We start from the raw sequence: 15,449 nt of genomic DNA, 5'->3' as shown, positions 1-15,449 counted from the left end.
CGGAGCGCATCGTGGTAATTGGCCACCTCGTCCCTTGCTGCAACTCAGCCGATGCTCCCAAACAGCCTCTTCCCTCGACATCCCCACGGTACATCCATCTGTCAGCCCTGGTAGGCTTATTGCTTCAGTTATAGCATCCGCTTAGCCACCCACCCCACTACCCAGAGATTCACGGAGTTGCCCCGCATCTCCGGGCGCGTTCTTTTTCCTCGTGCTCAATCGCCCAGCAACACCCATCAACAAACGCGTCAACAATCGATCCATCTTGCTCGCCAGCCGTTTTGGGGAGCGCTAGACGTGCCGACTAGCTCTATACGCGCAGGCCCCACGTTGAACATGGAGGACCAACTAGTCCAGCTGCTGTCAGCGACCCAAACCGCCCAGGAGGACACCCGCAAACACGCTGAGCAGCAGCTCCTCTCCCTCTACGGCCACCAGGAGCTCCCGCTTGGCCTCATTGGCATCGCCTGCCATGAGAGCGTACCTCTCAACATCCGACAGGCTGCCCTGCTGTACATAAAGAACATCGTGCTGGCAGGATGGAGCTCCAGTATCGACGAATGGAAAGGGCAGGCGCTGGTCACAGACGAGAACAAGGCCATATTACGGCAACAGTTGCTCACTCTCGCCACATCGGACCAGCTTGACCGCAAGCTCAAGGCCGCCGCAGGCCTCGTCGTCAGCAAGATCGCAAGCGCCGACTACCCCATTGAATGGCCAGATCTTCTCGACAATCTTCTCGCACTGATACCGAATGCGACAGAAGGCCAGCTTCATGGCGCTCTCAGAGTCCTCGGCGAGCTGGTTGAAGACTCGTTCAACGAACAGACCTTCTTTGCCGTAGCGCCTCAGATGATCAAGGTCCTGTACGATGTGGCCACCAACGACCAGAGGAAGCCGACAATGAGGGCCTTGGCTTGCAAAGTCTTCCACGGCTGCTTCGACATACTAGAGTTGGTGCTGGAGGATCACAAGGCCATGGTCAAGAGCTTTGCCGACGAGATACTCAAGGAATGGATTCCCTTTTTCGTCAACGTCCTGAACACTAGGCTCCCTGACCCACCGTCGCAAGAAGAAGAAGACCAGGATACACCGAATGCATCACTCTACAAAGGACAGATCGCTCTCAAGCTACAGTGTGTCAAGGTTAGTCATGTCGTATGATTCACTGCATACTTTGCAGTACTAAACAACCAACAGGTCCTTATGCGCATACGGTCCCTCTTTCCTGCCATCATATCACCACAAAGTATCGTCCTATTCCAGGCCACCTGGCAAGAGCTTTCGTTGCTTGAACCGGCATACTCTCTCATGTACATTCAAGAAGATCGTCAAAGCAGGCTAGAAGACGGCGATGGTCTGCCGTATACTTTGGACTTCCTAATCCTTGAAGAACTGGACTTCATGCAGGCGTGCCTCCGCGCACCTCCGGTTCGCGCACAACTCGAACAGGAACTCCAGAACCAGGCGCCGGAAAACTCATGGGTCACCCAGGTTATGAAGCTGGCTGTGGCGTACGCGCAAATCACCACTGAAGAGGAGGGACTCTGGGATGTGGATGTAAACATCTTTCTGAGCGAGGAGACGAGTGTGACGGCGAACTACACACCCCGAACGGCCTGTGGTGATCTCGTTATCAAGCTTGGCGAATGGCTCACAGAACCTACCGTCAACGGCTTATTGACTTACACAAGAGCGCTATATTCCGAGTCCAAGGGTTGGAAAGCTGAAGAGGCTGCGCTCTATGTGCTGAACCAGCTGTTGAGTGACTTCCAAGATGTAGAGAAGCAGATCAGTCCAGATACTGCGAGCGGCTACGTCGACTTTATCCGATATGCCATGCAGCAGCCCGACGCTTTCCTTCGAGCACGCGGTTACCTAGTCGCCGGGAGTCTGACAAGAACATCAGGAGATGCTCTGCAACAGCTTGGCACCTCATTCCTTGAGGCATCTCTGCAGGCCATTCCATCTGACGAGTCCGACGTTGTCCAAGTGTCGTGTATCCGAGCTCTGCAATACTACCTCCAGGCGCTCCCACACGCGACCACACAGCCAATACAGAACACCATCATCATGGCTATCAGTAATTACCTTGCCGCGCAAGACATGTCAGAGCTCAGCGACAGTGAGGATCTCATGGTTACTCTGGTCGAAACACTGCGAGATGCTATACTCATTGATACACGGATATGCATTACAGATAACGGTCTCGATACGCTTTTCCGGGTCGCCAGTCATCAAGCTAACAACTTCCAACTCACCATGCTAGTCACCGAAGCATTCGAAGAGGTGACTGAGACTATTGCGCGAATGGGTGGTGATGCATACGTCCAACTTTGCGCAAGGGTCCTTCCATCACTTATGGGCGCTTTCGACGTCGGAAGTTTGACGGAGGAGAACGCCTTGTGCAACTTTGCTGCCGATCTCCTTGCCGTGCTTGCCGAGCATGGACCAGAGCCACTTCCTGCTGGATTCGTTGCGACGACCATGCCGAAACTTACACGAGTGCTTCTGGGCTCCACCGATGAGGAGTTGCTGAAGTCCGCCACGACTGCAGTAAAGAACATCATCTCGCACGACCACCAACAACTCTTCGAATGGCGGGACGACACTGGAAAGGCTGGCCTCGAGGTCACTCTCATTATTGTTTCGCGTCTGTTATCTTCGTGCAGTGATCACGCTGCTGGCGAGGTCGGTGCACTTGCCGCCGAAGTAGTGGAGAAGGCTGGCCATGAAAGACTTGGTCCTTACCTGGAGCAGCTCTTGCGAAGTGTCGCAGTCCGTCTTGCACAAGCGGGACAAGCTCAATTCATTCAAAGTCTGACGCTCGTGTTTGCGCGTTTGAGCTTGAATCACGCCTCGGAAGTCGTGGACTTCCTGGCCGGCCAGGATATCGAAGGTCAAAACGGCCTCCAGGTCGTCCTAGCGAAGTGGCTCGAGAACTCAATCAACTTCGCCGGCTATGATGAAATCCGACAAAAGTACGTACGAACCTCTCCGGAGATCGAGCAGTTCACATACGAACGGAGATTGCCTATCGGAAGGCTTCAGACCGTTCGGAATAAGTTGAACTCCCCTCTCCCGCTACCTTTTATCAATCGTACATCGTTGCTGACCATGTGTTTTAGTGTTATCGCCCTGTCGAAATTGTATGATTTGAAGGACCCTCGTGTTGCACAGGTGCAAGTGCAGGGCGACTTGATACCAAACAATGACGGTCGCATCATGACCAGAAGTCGTGCGAAAAACAGTAAGCTTCTTCCATCATATATCTTCTTGTTTACCTTTACGTTGTCATTACTGCGCTCGATGAGTGTCATGTTGTGGAGCATGCTTGTAGGCTACCGCGTCATTCTTGCAACCAAGCAATGCAAATCCCTTTTTTTCATCCACAAACTGACGCTCGAATCAGATCCTGACAAATATACCATAGTTCCTGCCCCTCTCAAGATTCTCAAAGTTCTCGTCGTCGAACTTCAGTCCGCCTCTGGCGCACCCCTCGACGCACAAGCTGCTGCTGAGCTCGCCGAAGAAGATTCTGGTGATGACGACTGGGAGGATGAGGTGAATCCATTCGTCGATCTTGGCAGTGGCTTTAGCAGAGAGCAATTGATGGCGTTTGCCGCTGAAGAGCCGGGTGGTGGTCGTCAGCGCGACGATGAGACTCAAGGCTTCCTGGTCGACTTCTTCAAGCGCGCGGCGACCACGCAGGGCTTTGCTGAAGAGTTCGGTCAGCTCACGGAGGAAGAGCAGCAACGGCTAAGAGATAGCGCTGCATAGTAAGTGTTGACGTATACGCGGTCTATACAACGGGCTGGGAATCTCTAGACTGTACGGATATGCGGTGGCATTCAAAGGTGTGATGCTCCTTGTCTCCGTCTGCATTTTGCACGAGATGCTTCACCACTAGGATTAATAGATATGACGTTGGATGAAGGATCACAATCAATAGATGATAGGAAAAGTCGCTTTTAGGAAAGACTAGCTACACTTAAGTTTAGCGAATACCATGAACACATACATATGAAGAGGCTTGTTTCGATGTCGCATGGTTTGCTCGCTCGATGCCCAGGAAAATGGCGACCAGCCAACTGCAGCGCATTGCCGCCAATCAGTATACCGTTATCCGCAGGGGCCAATCGAGGAACAGCACTCTACCTTCTTTGATTGTAGTCTTGACCTTCTATCATCACAATCGCTGTCTGCTGTCCTAAATTCGCCCATTATGAGCGAAAAGGCTACAGCCGTCACTCATGCTCCAACGCAAGACCAACCACCGGACACAGTACCGTACTCTATCTTCACCCGTGGCGAAAAGCGGTGGATCGTTTTCCTTGTCGCATACGCTAGACTTTTTTCTCCTCTCAGCGGCTTCATTTACTACCCAGCATTGTACAATCTTGCGCACGACCTGGAAATTACACTCACCATGGCAAATCTATCAATCACTACCTACATGCTTGTATCTGGAATAGCGCCTTCAATACTAGGTGACATGGCTGATACCATGGGTCGCCGACCATTGTTTCTATTCGCTATACTTATATATACTATTGCCAATGTGGGATTGGCCGTTCAAAAATCATATCCAGCATTGCTTGTACTGCGGATGTTGCAGAGTGCTGGCTCAAGTCGTGAGTACATGAGAATATCTTTGCCAAAATGGTTTTGCTGATATATGCACCATTAAGGAACGATTTCGTTCGGCTACGCCGTCGTCAGTGACATTGCTACGCCTGCTGAACGAGGCGGGTTTATCGGAGCAGTCCTACTCGGGTATGCTATGACTATGTGCCGAAAATGACGATACTGTTCTAAACATCACACCTTAGCCAGAACGTAGCACCCAGTCTCGGTCCTGTCTTGGGAGGCATACTTGTGCAATACGCTGGGTGGCCTTGGATCTTCTGGACGCTTGCAATACTTTCCGGCATCAACTTCTGCATACTCGCCATTGTTCTCCCAGAGACCGCTCGAAAGATCGTCGGAAACGGGTCGATTATGCCTGCACGTCTTCCTAACAGGTCTTACTTGACACACATGAAGCTCAAATTGAACAAGTCATCAACAGCAAGTTCTGAGGGCTCAACGGATGTTCAGCGGACCAAAATGCCCAGCCTCAAACCGTGTTTCAAAGCCCTTTGGCAGAAAGAGAACGCATTGATTATGCTCATCAACGGCTTGTTCTACATGGCTTACTGCTGTGTTCAAGCGTCACTTTCGACTCTTTTCATAACGATCTATGGCTTCGAGGAACTGTACGCAGGCTTGATATATATTCCATTTGGACTCGGTTGCGCTTTGGCTTCTTATACTTGCGGTCAGTAGCATACGCCATATACACATAGAGTGGGAGCTGACAAATGCAGGCTATGTCATGAACTGGGAGTATCGGAGAGTCGCTTCCAGCTTGGGTTTCTTAATCGATCGAACACGCGGTGATGACCTCCTGGAATTTCCATAGAGAAGCCTCGCTTGCGCGCCACGTATTTCTATATGGGTGCTGCAGCTGTGACCACCATTGGGTACGGACGGGCTTTGGATGGGCATACGCATTTCACCATACCTCTGGTTCTCCAGCTCTTTATCGGTGCCTCGATCACCGGGGTATTCAACGCTTGCGGCACTTTACTTGTGGATGTCAATCCGACCCGCCCCGCAACAGCTAGTGCAGCTGCCAATCTATTCCGTTGCCTGCTTGCCGCCGCAGCTCTAGCAGCCTTAGATACTATCATCTCAAAGTTAGGAACTGGATGGACTTTCACATTGTTGACAGGTCTTACTTCATTAGCAGTGCCCATGGCTTTTAAACTACAACACACTGGAAGAAATTGGAGACAGAAAAGTCGGAACCAGTCATCGAAATGATGACATCGAGGACTTTTGATGAACTTAATGATATATTTGGGAACTATCAATATGACACAGGTCTACACCGACAATGTGGGAATACTTCGGTCATTCTAATTATCTGCTTGCCTGACATAGCTTTCTCCTCCTTGCCATACGGTTGCAGGTACTTCGCCCGGCACTCTACTTCGTGGAGGTTCTTCTCCTGTCGGGTATGGTGCGTACTTATCGACTAGGTAGCACATGTCGTTGTAGGCCCTATGACTGTGTAAGTCGATCTGTCATTCAATCTTGATAACTGCGACTTGCGTTTCTCTAACGATAGATCCAGGATGGTGCGCTGAATGGATGATGTTCATCTTGATACAGTACAAACGATTGCGGTCTTCGAATTCCTCTGCCGGCTCACTCACAGTCATGTTCCGGAGGTACTGTCGCTTGTATTTTCGCGATTTGATCTTATGCCTTTCGCATCGCCACATACCAATATCCATTTCATGGTGAGCGTAATATGCGCCAGCATCGAAGATATAGACGTTTCCGGTCGAAAGATCTGTTCCGACGTTACCTTCCCATAGGTCTCCATGGATGAGCGATGGTTTGATCTGACGGCCATCTTCTTCGAGCGCGCCCAAAAGCCTTGGGATCACATGGCTAAGTGTACGCTCTGAAACTGCCTCAAATTCCGGCCATGGGCTACACTCTTGCTTTTCGATGACGAGAGCAGCTCGAAGCAGCTTTGTGAAGAAGTTCGTCCAACTCGGGTCCCAAGCCATTTCCTGGACGAACCTGCCATGACAAGTAGAGACATGGAAACCAAACATCCCAGTCGGAGATTCACTTGTCCTGTGGAGTTCCGCAAGCTTGGCGCAGAACTGGACGGGGTCCGGCATGTCATTGGTCATGTTGATGAAGTCGCATAGGAAGAAGTACGTCTCTGGCGCCTTCATTTTGAATTTATCCCAAGTCAGAGGCTTGGGAATAAATCCTGGCGAAGTCTGGTAGAGAGAGCTCATGGAATTGAACTCTCCCTCCATCATCACGCGACCAGGCTCTTCGGTCGCAATCTTGAGGAAGAACTTCTCAACTCCGCTAGGAAGCAAAACGTTCAGACGGGCTGTAACAGTCCACGCGGAGGAGCCATAGCTGTGCGCAGACAGAACTTTGCTGCCCTCCGGTAGAGCTGTACAAGGCTATGAGCTCTAAGCATGTTATGACCGCTCCAAGGACTTGCCTTGGACCACAGCATCATCAAGAGGAAAGTCACCCTCAACACCAGTGCCCAGGCCTTCTTTCTTCGCAATTGAGTGTACTGATTTCGACATGCCAGGCAAAAGTAAAGTAGAGCTCTTATGACCTTCCATATATGACTAAGAACAAAACTTCTAGTTATACAAACATGTGAACTAGAGGTTCACACGGTAATTCACATGCCTGTTGCATGCAACCACTTGTATAAGTGGTGAGGTAGCTGTGACAGGCACTCGATTGGCACTTGCGTGGTGAAATCGAATACAGAAGATTCAAGACATTCCAACCAGAAGCCCTTGGAAGCATTCATTGTTTGATACTCAGTCTCTCCTTACCAACATGGAGATATTGCTGACCATATCCTTGCACACTGCCTGTCGTGTAACAATATGTCCCCCTTGCATCTCTATTAGGTTAGTTCAATACAATACACATCATGTAAGCCGGAGCAGCCTCGTCCTACCCCGCTACTGCACGATGTGCACGATTATCGAAAATAGAAACAACAACACGCTAGAAGGGTGTTCGCATGCGCAGTGCATGCAGTTCGTTGCCCAGAAATAGGATTCCTACCTTGCCATCGATAAGGATGATAAGCAAACAAGGGAGGGGTTGTTATGATGTACAAAGGGCTATTTTGACAAACCCTTGCTGCAGTTTAATGTGCTAGAGAAAGTGTTGCTGGAGGAGTAGTAGTAGATGGTGGTGGGGTGATGGTTTTTTCGGGCGCTTATGCAGAGTGACGAGTTGACACTGGCGGGTGGGCACGTGGAAGACGGAAGGGAGATAGTTACCCTTGTTCGATGGGCGGTTGCGCTTGGATCGAGATTGTTCTTGGTGTTGGTCCAGTCGCAAGTGAGGGTGGATTTGGCAGTGTTCCATGCCAGGTTGAGAAAGCCAGAAATCCTGGAAGAAGATGTTTGCGCGACGTTCAGTTACATCGTACCCGTCATTCCTATGTCTCGTATTCATGTAGAACGGCAGTTTGCGTTGTTCAATGTGCAAGTGCCGCTGGAAAACTCATACATGCACACGCCTATCCGAGCTTACCTTCCAGCGCGCATTTCTACGGCATTTCTCAAAAGATCCCCAATCACGCTGAGGATAGAGCGCTTAATCTTCATTTTAGCAGCCCAAACCCACCCTCTCGCAAACAGAAAAGTGCAGCTGACCACACCCACGATTCAGAAGTTCTGACCTCTCATTCGTCAATGTAACAAGCCTGAACGCCAGAGAGCGGTATAGACGTGGCATGTCTCTGCCTCAAACCTTTTACCCCTCCACACCCCTCACCTTGTGCTTTTAGACGTAACACTACACAAGCTATCATCGGCCACTTCCGAAAATGAAGGTGACTTCTAACAGTCGAGATCTCGATGCTCGCACAGCATGAACAATGTCGCATTGACCGATTCATGCTGATCTTGTGACGGCATCTCCATCTACCAGCCATCTCGATTCTACTCCGGCTTCATCCAGGAAGTAACCCCACCCAGTTTGTGGTCAAAAACCTTGGAAGTTGCCAGACAGTGACATAGGCAAAGGCGGTTCACGCGGAGTGGCAGCGGGGTACAAGTGGATGTACCAAGTGGAGAGAAACTTGATCAAGTGGGTCTAGGCGGGGTTTAGTCTGGCTTTCGTCATGCCGCGGCTGCCAACATTCTCGCTTCGCTTCGGTTGCTTGATAGGAAGAAGGGAATAGGGGACCGGTTCATGCACGCTCGCACCGGCCATGTGTTTTGAAACACCGTAGTGTTGCTGGCCGATAGTGTGCGGTATATGTCAGGCTGCTGCATGAACTGCTGGTAGGTTTGTTAGTGAGCCGCAACCTGGACATCAGGTGTTCTGCGAGCATTGCACATGCACCCCAGATTCACCCTGCTGCAACGATGCGATTGGGGATCCAGACAAAGTGCTCGCCCATGGTGATGTGATGGGCTTGCCTGTTTAGCGGAATGATGTCGTATGGTTGCGTCGGAATGCGATCCGATGTGACGGAGAAAGGCCCAGATGCAGCAATGTTTGCTGGGTCGAGAAGGTCATCTGGAAGTCTTTCCCAGGGCGTTGAGGAGCGATCGCGTTTGGTACTTCGGAGTAGAGAATGCTACTCGTTCACTGGAGCGATTTCCACAAACGATCTGAGTACCACGCATTCAGCCGTGGAAGTATCACATCCAAAAGAAGTAAGATGCGATCCTCACCAATCAACACAATGCAACCCAACGCCGCTCGCTCAGCTCGTGACACCCACCGAAACCAAAAAGCCAAATAGCAGTAACTTAGCAGACGTCGTGGAAGCGATAGCCCTGGTTCCAGCCAACAGACCCCGTGAAACCTTCCTCCAACCTCCCGTCTTTGTCATACACCCACTCGCTCACACTACCCTTCCATCCGAACATCCCGACGACGTCTCTGTGCCTGTCGATCCCAAAACGCAGATGATGCCAATTCTGCTACTCATTCAAACTGTTGCCTAATCACCCATGTCAGGATGCCCTTGCACGTTGTAACTCGTATTAAGACCGGGGATGATGGGAATGCGACAAGGTTGCCTATCAAAGGAGCTCCCGTGCCCAGGGATGATGCGACGCCTCTTAATCTTGAGGGACTCTGCGCTAAGGAACGGATGGGATGGGTGGCGTGGAATTTTGCACAACGGGAAGGGAGGCTGATAACGTTGAGCCGCATATGTGGCCGCAATTAAGGGGCCTTTCATCATTGCGCTGCGTAACCCCCGAGCATGTTGCCTTGAAGGACTTAGAATTACTGCAATATCATCGGCGCATGCAATGTGCGCGAGCTGTAAGTAGCCATCCCAAAGCTCCGGACCTTACCACCCACAGCGCAGTCGTAAATAGCACTTTGTGCACTCTTCCCAAACCCAACCGTTCCTTTACACAGTGTGAGCATTGTCCTATTCCTACACCGGGCACGGTATGATATCAAGATAGCAAACCGCTGTCGTTCCGCTCGTCCAATCTCAAGGGTCAGGCCAGGCCCCAGGCGGCATGAACTCACATGCATGTCTTCGATTGGACATGTGAATCCTTCCCGCTCCGTGCTGCACAACCGCCACATTCAGCCATGGGGGCCAAAGAAGCAAAAAACATGCCTTGCCTGTTTGACTGAACCTGCAGCAGGCTTCTATGCACAGCGCTTCTTCTATGGTAAGGCTGAGAACAAGCCAAAACAGCCAATGAGGTCATGAAGATGGATGTGCAAGCGCCGGTTGGCTCAATACACGTGGTGGTGATGCAGCACAGGACTGTGACTCACAGTGCGACAGCGGCTCGGAGGGGCTGGAAACGTGTCAAAGAGGGTGTGCGAACATGTGAAATTGGTTGGAGACGCAAAAGCACATGTCCGAGACTGATCTGAGGTGCGATAGGGTTGGTTGTGTCTCAGATGCCATGTGTGGCTTGCTATGCAGGGGCCGTGGCTTTGGGAGATCGCCACCGTTGGAAACTTTGATAGTGTATGAGAAAAAGCGACGCATGTGGGTTTGATAGGCGAGTAGGATTGTGAATCACGTAGATTTTCGTCACATGGGGCAAGACAAAGTGAGCAGATGATTGAGTAATGTGTAATAAATTGATAGATAGCAATAGAGTGGTAAGTGGGTATAACTAGTTTTGACCGTGAGGTACCGATCTTTCTGATGAAATATCCGTAGAAATCTCCCAAATCTAGTGGACCAACCCAGAAGACAAAGTGTAGTGGTATCCCAGTACCCCAAAAATGACAACCTGAACACCATGCGTAACCATTCCAAACAGCAAAGTAACAATAGTTGGCTAGAAAAACAATACAAATAAGAAGGGGGATATCATAGTAGAAAGCAGACTTTTTCCTGTGACCCGCCCGATGCGTGAGAAAACCCAGTGTTGTACATTGTAAACGTGCAAAGCAAAGAAAGTGCAGCAGGATTAACAATTACGAAATGCAAGAAAGGGTATCTCGCGGTAACATCAAATAATGCGCAAAGCAATGACGGGAATGGAAAAGGGTATACCGAGACAGAGAACGCCAGCGCCAAAGCGTCTAGGTGTGAAAGGTAGAAGATCCTAAGCAGATGGGTATCGAAGGATGTCCTCGCAGTTGGCATCGAAGCGCATAGACCAGAGACGCATTCCAGTCATGAGCTTCTCGGTCTTCTCAAGTTCTCGGTCGCGACCGAAGATGGATTCGACAAACTCCTTGCCGCTGTTCTTGCCCATGGAAACGGGCTTCTCTTTGCCGCTCTCCTTCTTAGCGGCCTTCCACATGTAGTCTTCGCACACCTTGAGGAGCTTGGCGAAGCGGACCCACAGGCGTTCGCCACTCTCTAGGAAGTCTTCGACCATTTCGTGGTTCTCCTTCTTGCGGATCTTGGGCATGGTCTCGTCAGCCCTCTTGACTTTGCCGGCGAGTTGGATGAGCAGGAGCCAAAGCTCACCTGCCATCTCGGCGAGTGGGGTTGCGGGGCCATAGTGGAAGACGGTCCAGTCGTAGATCCATTTGCCAAGGGAGTTGGCATCGAAAACGGAACCTAAAAGCATAATGGGCTCCTCAGTGGGATCCCAGTTCTTGTACGAGTAGCCGGCGGGAATGCCAGCGCGGCGCGCATCTTCTTCGGTGGCCTTGGGGGCGGACTTGGCTGCTGGCGCAGGCTTCTTCGGTGAGGCAGCTGGCTGTCGTGTGGAGGCTGCAGAGGCGCGTCGTTGACGGCTTGGCTTAGGCTCTGGCTCATAAATAGGGACCTGATCATAGTAATAGTGATCAGCATCCCTCCCGTACATGTCGTGGCGCGCATACTGCTCGTATGGCGGTGGTGGGTAGTCGTGAATGTCGTAGTCGCATTCGTAGCCGTAGCCTCGGTCGTCGTAGACAACTTTGGTGTAGACGTGACGTGCCGACTGCGACGGACGACGCTTCCTCTCGCGATTGCTGCGCTTGAGAGGCGGGACGTCTGTGTCGCGGCGATGCCGACTTGTTGGAATATTGTAACCGAAATAACTTACATATTCAGGGGTGCCTCTCGGCGTCGCGTATGTGCGCGGGTCTGCAGCGCCATACTGAGGCATGGCCCCTCCGCGAGGTGAGGGAGCGTAGGAGCTCTGGTACTGTGGCGGCACGGCGTGCGAAGCCCGTCGAGAGTGGGCCTGAACCTTGGGGCTCGCTCGTGGGGTAGCCATCTGGGGCGCGTGTCGTGGAGAGTAGTAGCTGGTGCCGGGACCGGGAGACATTGGCGGCGTGGTGCGGAAATGGTCGTAGGGCATGTAGCCCGGGGGAGGAGTCGGATACTGTGGTGCGTACATTTTGGTGGATGTCGCAGTGCGTGTGTGGGTGGTTGTTGTTTAGGTGCGTATACGGTTCGGTGGGGAAGGAGCCCAGGCCGGTGCCTGCTTCACCTTGGAATATGCAAACCGAACGAGGGTCTTCGCGGGCGTTGGGAGCGGGCGGATGTGGATGTGGAAGCAGCGACGGAGGGGAGAGAAAGGGAAATCCGGCTCTGTCTACTGCACATTGGGTTTCGAGTCGAGAAGTTACTAGAGGGTGCCAGAAGGATCCAGAGTATGGGATCCTAATCGAAGTAGACGTTGACGTCTAAAATGCTTGGTAATGTGTGGTGATGATGCTCGAGTGCGCAAAAGAGGAAGCGACGGCGGGCTGCGCCTGCTTTTGAGACCGAGCCCGCTTTCGTCGCTGTAGCCGTGCGCGGACCACAGTGCCCATCCACCCTAACGCAGCCCCCTGTCGCGCCATGCACCCACTAGAAGCTGCCCAAGGGACCCCGGCTGTTAGCATACCCTCATCTACGGGTCAGATTGACCATGCTGTGCCTCCTGCCCATATTGCCCACGAGTATTCTGGGAAGCTAGCCCCGAACCCTACTGCCTGTCCAGCCGCCTCTGACTCTGAGCACTCGCGCGCTGAGTCCGACCAGAAACAGAGGCGTTGGGGGAGGCCATTCACTCTCCGCACGCCCATGCTTGATGCCTGACGGCGGGCATTGCGCGCCCAGCCTGTTTTATATTTGTTCTGTTTTGGGTGTGTAATATTGGAAACACATGTTGCCCGCTATATGCCCGTAATCCTCGACACCATCGTAAAATGCCCCTTCGAGCATGGCTAGCGTAAGCAACCACGACAGAGTACTCCCTTCATTTGCTGTGCCACATGCTGTGCAGCATCGCCTTGCATTCAGCTGTCACCGTTTTCAGCGTGTTTCGTTTGCTGCTGAACTCTCTTCAAACGGCCCTCCTTGCAGCCAACAAAGCTCCACTCCACCCTTTCATCCTCCATATCCGTCGTTGGGCAGGACTCGCGGCTCGCTACAGCGCGGATGCAATAACACGGCCCATTCTGCCTGTGCTTCCTCCTACTGCGAGCACATGCTGCCACCGGCGCAGAACCCTCCCACACGGGCGTCGTACGCTGCCAATCCTGCCGTGACCGACCAGCTACCGGGCGACATATAGTCTTTGTTGATCGCCAAACATGACCTCAACGTTGCTTTGAGCTCGCGACCATTTCCATACCTACCCCATTCGTAAACTACCTTTCGCCTAGCACAAACGCTACAATGGCCCATCGTCGCGGCACACGGCTGGTTTTGGCTGGAGTACTTCCATCCGAAACAGCGGCAGGTCCACCATTCAACGTCGTCCCGCGTCGCTTGGGACCGATTATCACTGCTAGGGAGGCCCTGTCGTCTGCTGAGAGCCGCACTCTATCGCTCGGATCCCTTCTCGAACTTCCCTCTGATCACTGTACGAAGCTAATTTCCCGCCCGTGAAAATTTTTCGAATGTCTCACAGCTTATCCAAGTTGCTGGCCTGGGGGTGCGTCGTTGTTTACCGCTACTTCGAATGTCTGCAGTCGTCTTCCAAGGCATATGGTACTGTCGATGAAAGGCCCACTTACGGCTGCATATCGCTGCACCGGCGCCGTTTTGATTCGATGAAAACTATCAACAACAAAGTAACTTGTCGCGGTTACATGGTTTTATCTCCCCGCTCGCAGCTACTACGGCTCGATAAAGCAAGTTCGCAGCGCAAGTACCTCGCACATTGAATTTGACTGGCTCCGGCGGAACGCCTGTATCCGTGCTGTGCATGAATACCTGCGCCTTGGTCGCATACAGTCTGGTATCTCCCGTCAACACGCTCCTTGTAATCTCTCGGCACACAGTTCTCATTTGTATTTTGACCCCGATGCCCGGCCCTTATTGGACTACTTCGGGCCTTGTCGCTGTGGCTCATCGGGTTCGCCTTCCTACCGAGCTTCCCACAATGATTTCTCAAGGTGTCAAAATTCCAGGTACCCACTTTGCTATCAGACAACTCACCTTGCGTAATCCTTCGCACCCACCAACATCATGCGTTGCTATGACTCCCCATGACCTGCAGAACTGTTTACTCCGCGCCCGCATGCTACTATCGTCATGGACTGATATCAGAATGAGGCTTCTTCACCAAGTGGACCTTTGCAACACTAAGCGCCCATGATTCTATACACCTGTCCTCAAGACGACACTAGGACGACACAAACGCGCAGCGGGATGGAGGCAACTGCGATACCCATGGATGCTAACCAGAATCGCTATGACGCATCGCACAGGTTTGCGCAGCCCTATCGAGTGCAGGCTCACGACCGCTGCGCTGCGGATTCGTCGGACGACCACATTAGTCTGCCACGACTGCAAGCTGCGCAGCTGTCGTCGACATGCGAGCGGTCTAGCTGCATGACGCACCTCCTAAAATAATTCATCCGGGCCCAACGATTCGCTCTTGTATTGCAAATTCAATACATCCTAATTGTAAGTATTCCGCAGACTCGACCATGTGTGGCGGTGCACGCGCTTGGCATGGACGCTCCGAGTCACATGCACAAGAATGATATGCGTTGCAGGGATTTCATAAGCGAAACGTCGGTTTCCCCTGTGGCGCAAGGTCGCCTCAACAGTCAACATCACGGACGTCGGACGAATGATTACAAGCAACACGCAATACGCTTGTCACTGATCACTATCAGGGTCCGCAGTCGTTCACGATTGGGCTCGTGTCCGATGGCAAACATTACCGTCTCAATCCGCTTCGTCTTACATTTTATCGCCATCGATCGGCCAGGTCACCGCCGGCCTTACTGCTGCTCCGATTTGACCGCTTCAGTCAAGCTGTTGCGAAGCGAATAATTGAAACACTTAGCGACTCTTGCCACTCGGACAATGGCCCTCCCATTGAAACAGCTCGAATCGATTAGTTCACGACTTCAGCTACTCCATCTTGTAAATGCCGTCGAAATATTCGCCACACACATTTACATTTCCATAGATCACGCGCTTCCGCAGCCGCCCGCTCATCGAA

The 15,449-nt window shown here is 52.0% G+C and overlaps 3 protein-coding genes across 3 annotated transcripts; 1 reads left to right on the top strand and 2 right to left on the bottom strand.

Moving 5' to 3' along the window:
- Positions 1-336: 336 nt before the first annotated feature.
- On the top strand, positions 337-3,780 carry J4E82_004965 (uncharacterized protein; the record flags this gene model as incomplete). Its single annotated transcript, XM_051731236.1, has 3 exons — positions 337-1,146; positions 1,201-3,250; positions 3,434-3,780. 3 exons carry the CDS (start codon positions 337-339, stop codon positions 3,778-3,780), a joined length of 3,207 nt encoding a protein of 1,068 aa, XP_051588917.1.
- Positions 3,781-5,963: 2,183 nt separating this feature from the next.
- Positions 5,964-7,175, bottom strand: J4E82_004964 (uncharacterized protein; the record flags this gene model as incomplete). The annotated part of the gene is made up of 3 exons (XM_051731235.1): positions 5,964-6,108; positions 6,160-7,033; positions 7,085-7,175. 3 exons carry the CDS (start codon positions 7,173-7,175, stop codon positions 5,964-5,966), a joined length of 1,110 nt encoding a protein of 369 aa, XP_051588916.1.
- A 3,990-nt stretch (positions 7,176-11,165) lies between these two features.
- J4E82_004963 (uncharacterized protein) lies at positions 11,166-12,398 on the bottom strand (the record flags this gene model as incomplete). The annotated part of the gene is made up of 1 exon (XM_051731234.1): positions 11,166-12,398. The coding sequence occupies one exon, from the start codon at positions 12,396-12,398 to the stop codon at positions 11,166-11,168; it is 1,233 nt and encodes a 410-aa protein (XP_051588915.1).
- Positions 12,399-15,449: the final 3,051 nt, after the last annotated feature.

The sequence above is a fragment of the Alternaria postmessia genome (genome assembly GCF_024291825.1).
Source record: "Alternaria postmessia strain BMP 2775 chromosome Unknown scaffold_25, whole genome shotgun sequence".
Lineage (NCBI taxonomy): Eukaryota > Fungi > Ascomycota > Dothideomycetes > Pleosporales > Pleosporaceae > Alternaria > Alternaria postmessia.
The sequence above is the reverse complement of the archived record's forward strand: the minus strand, read 5'-3'. Positions and strand labels throughout refer to the sequence as shown.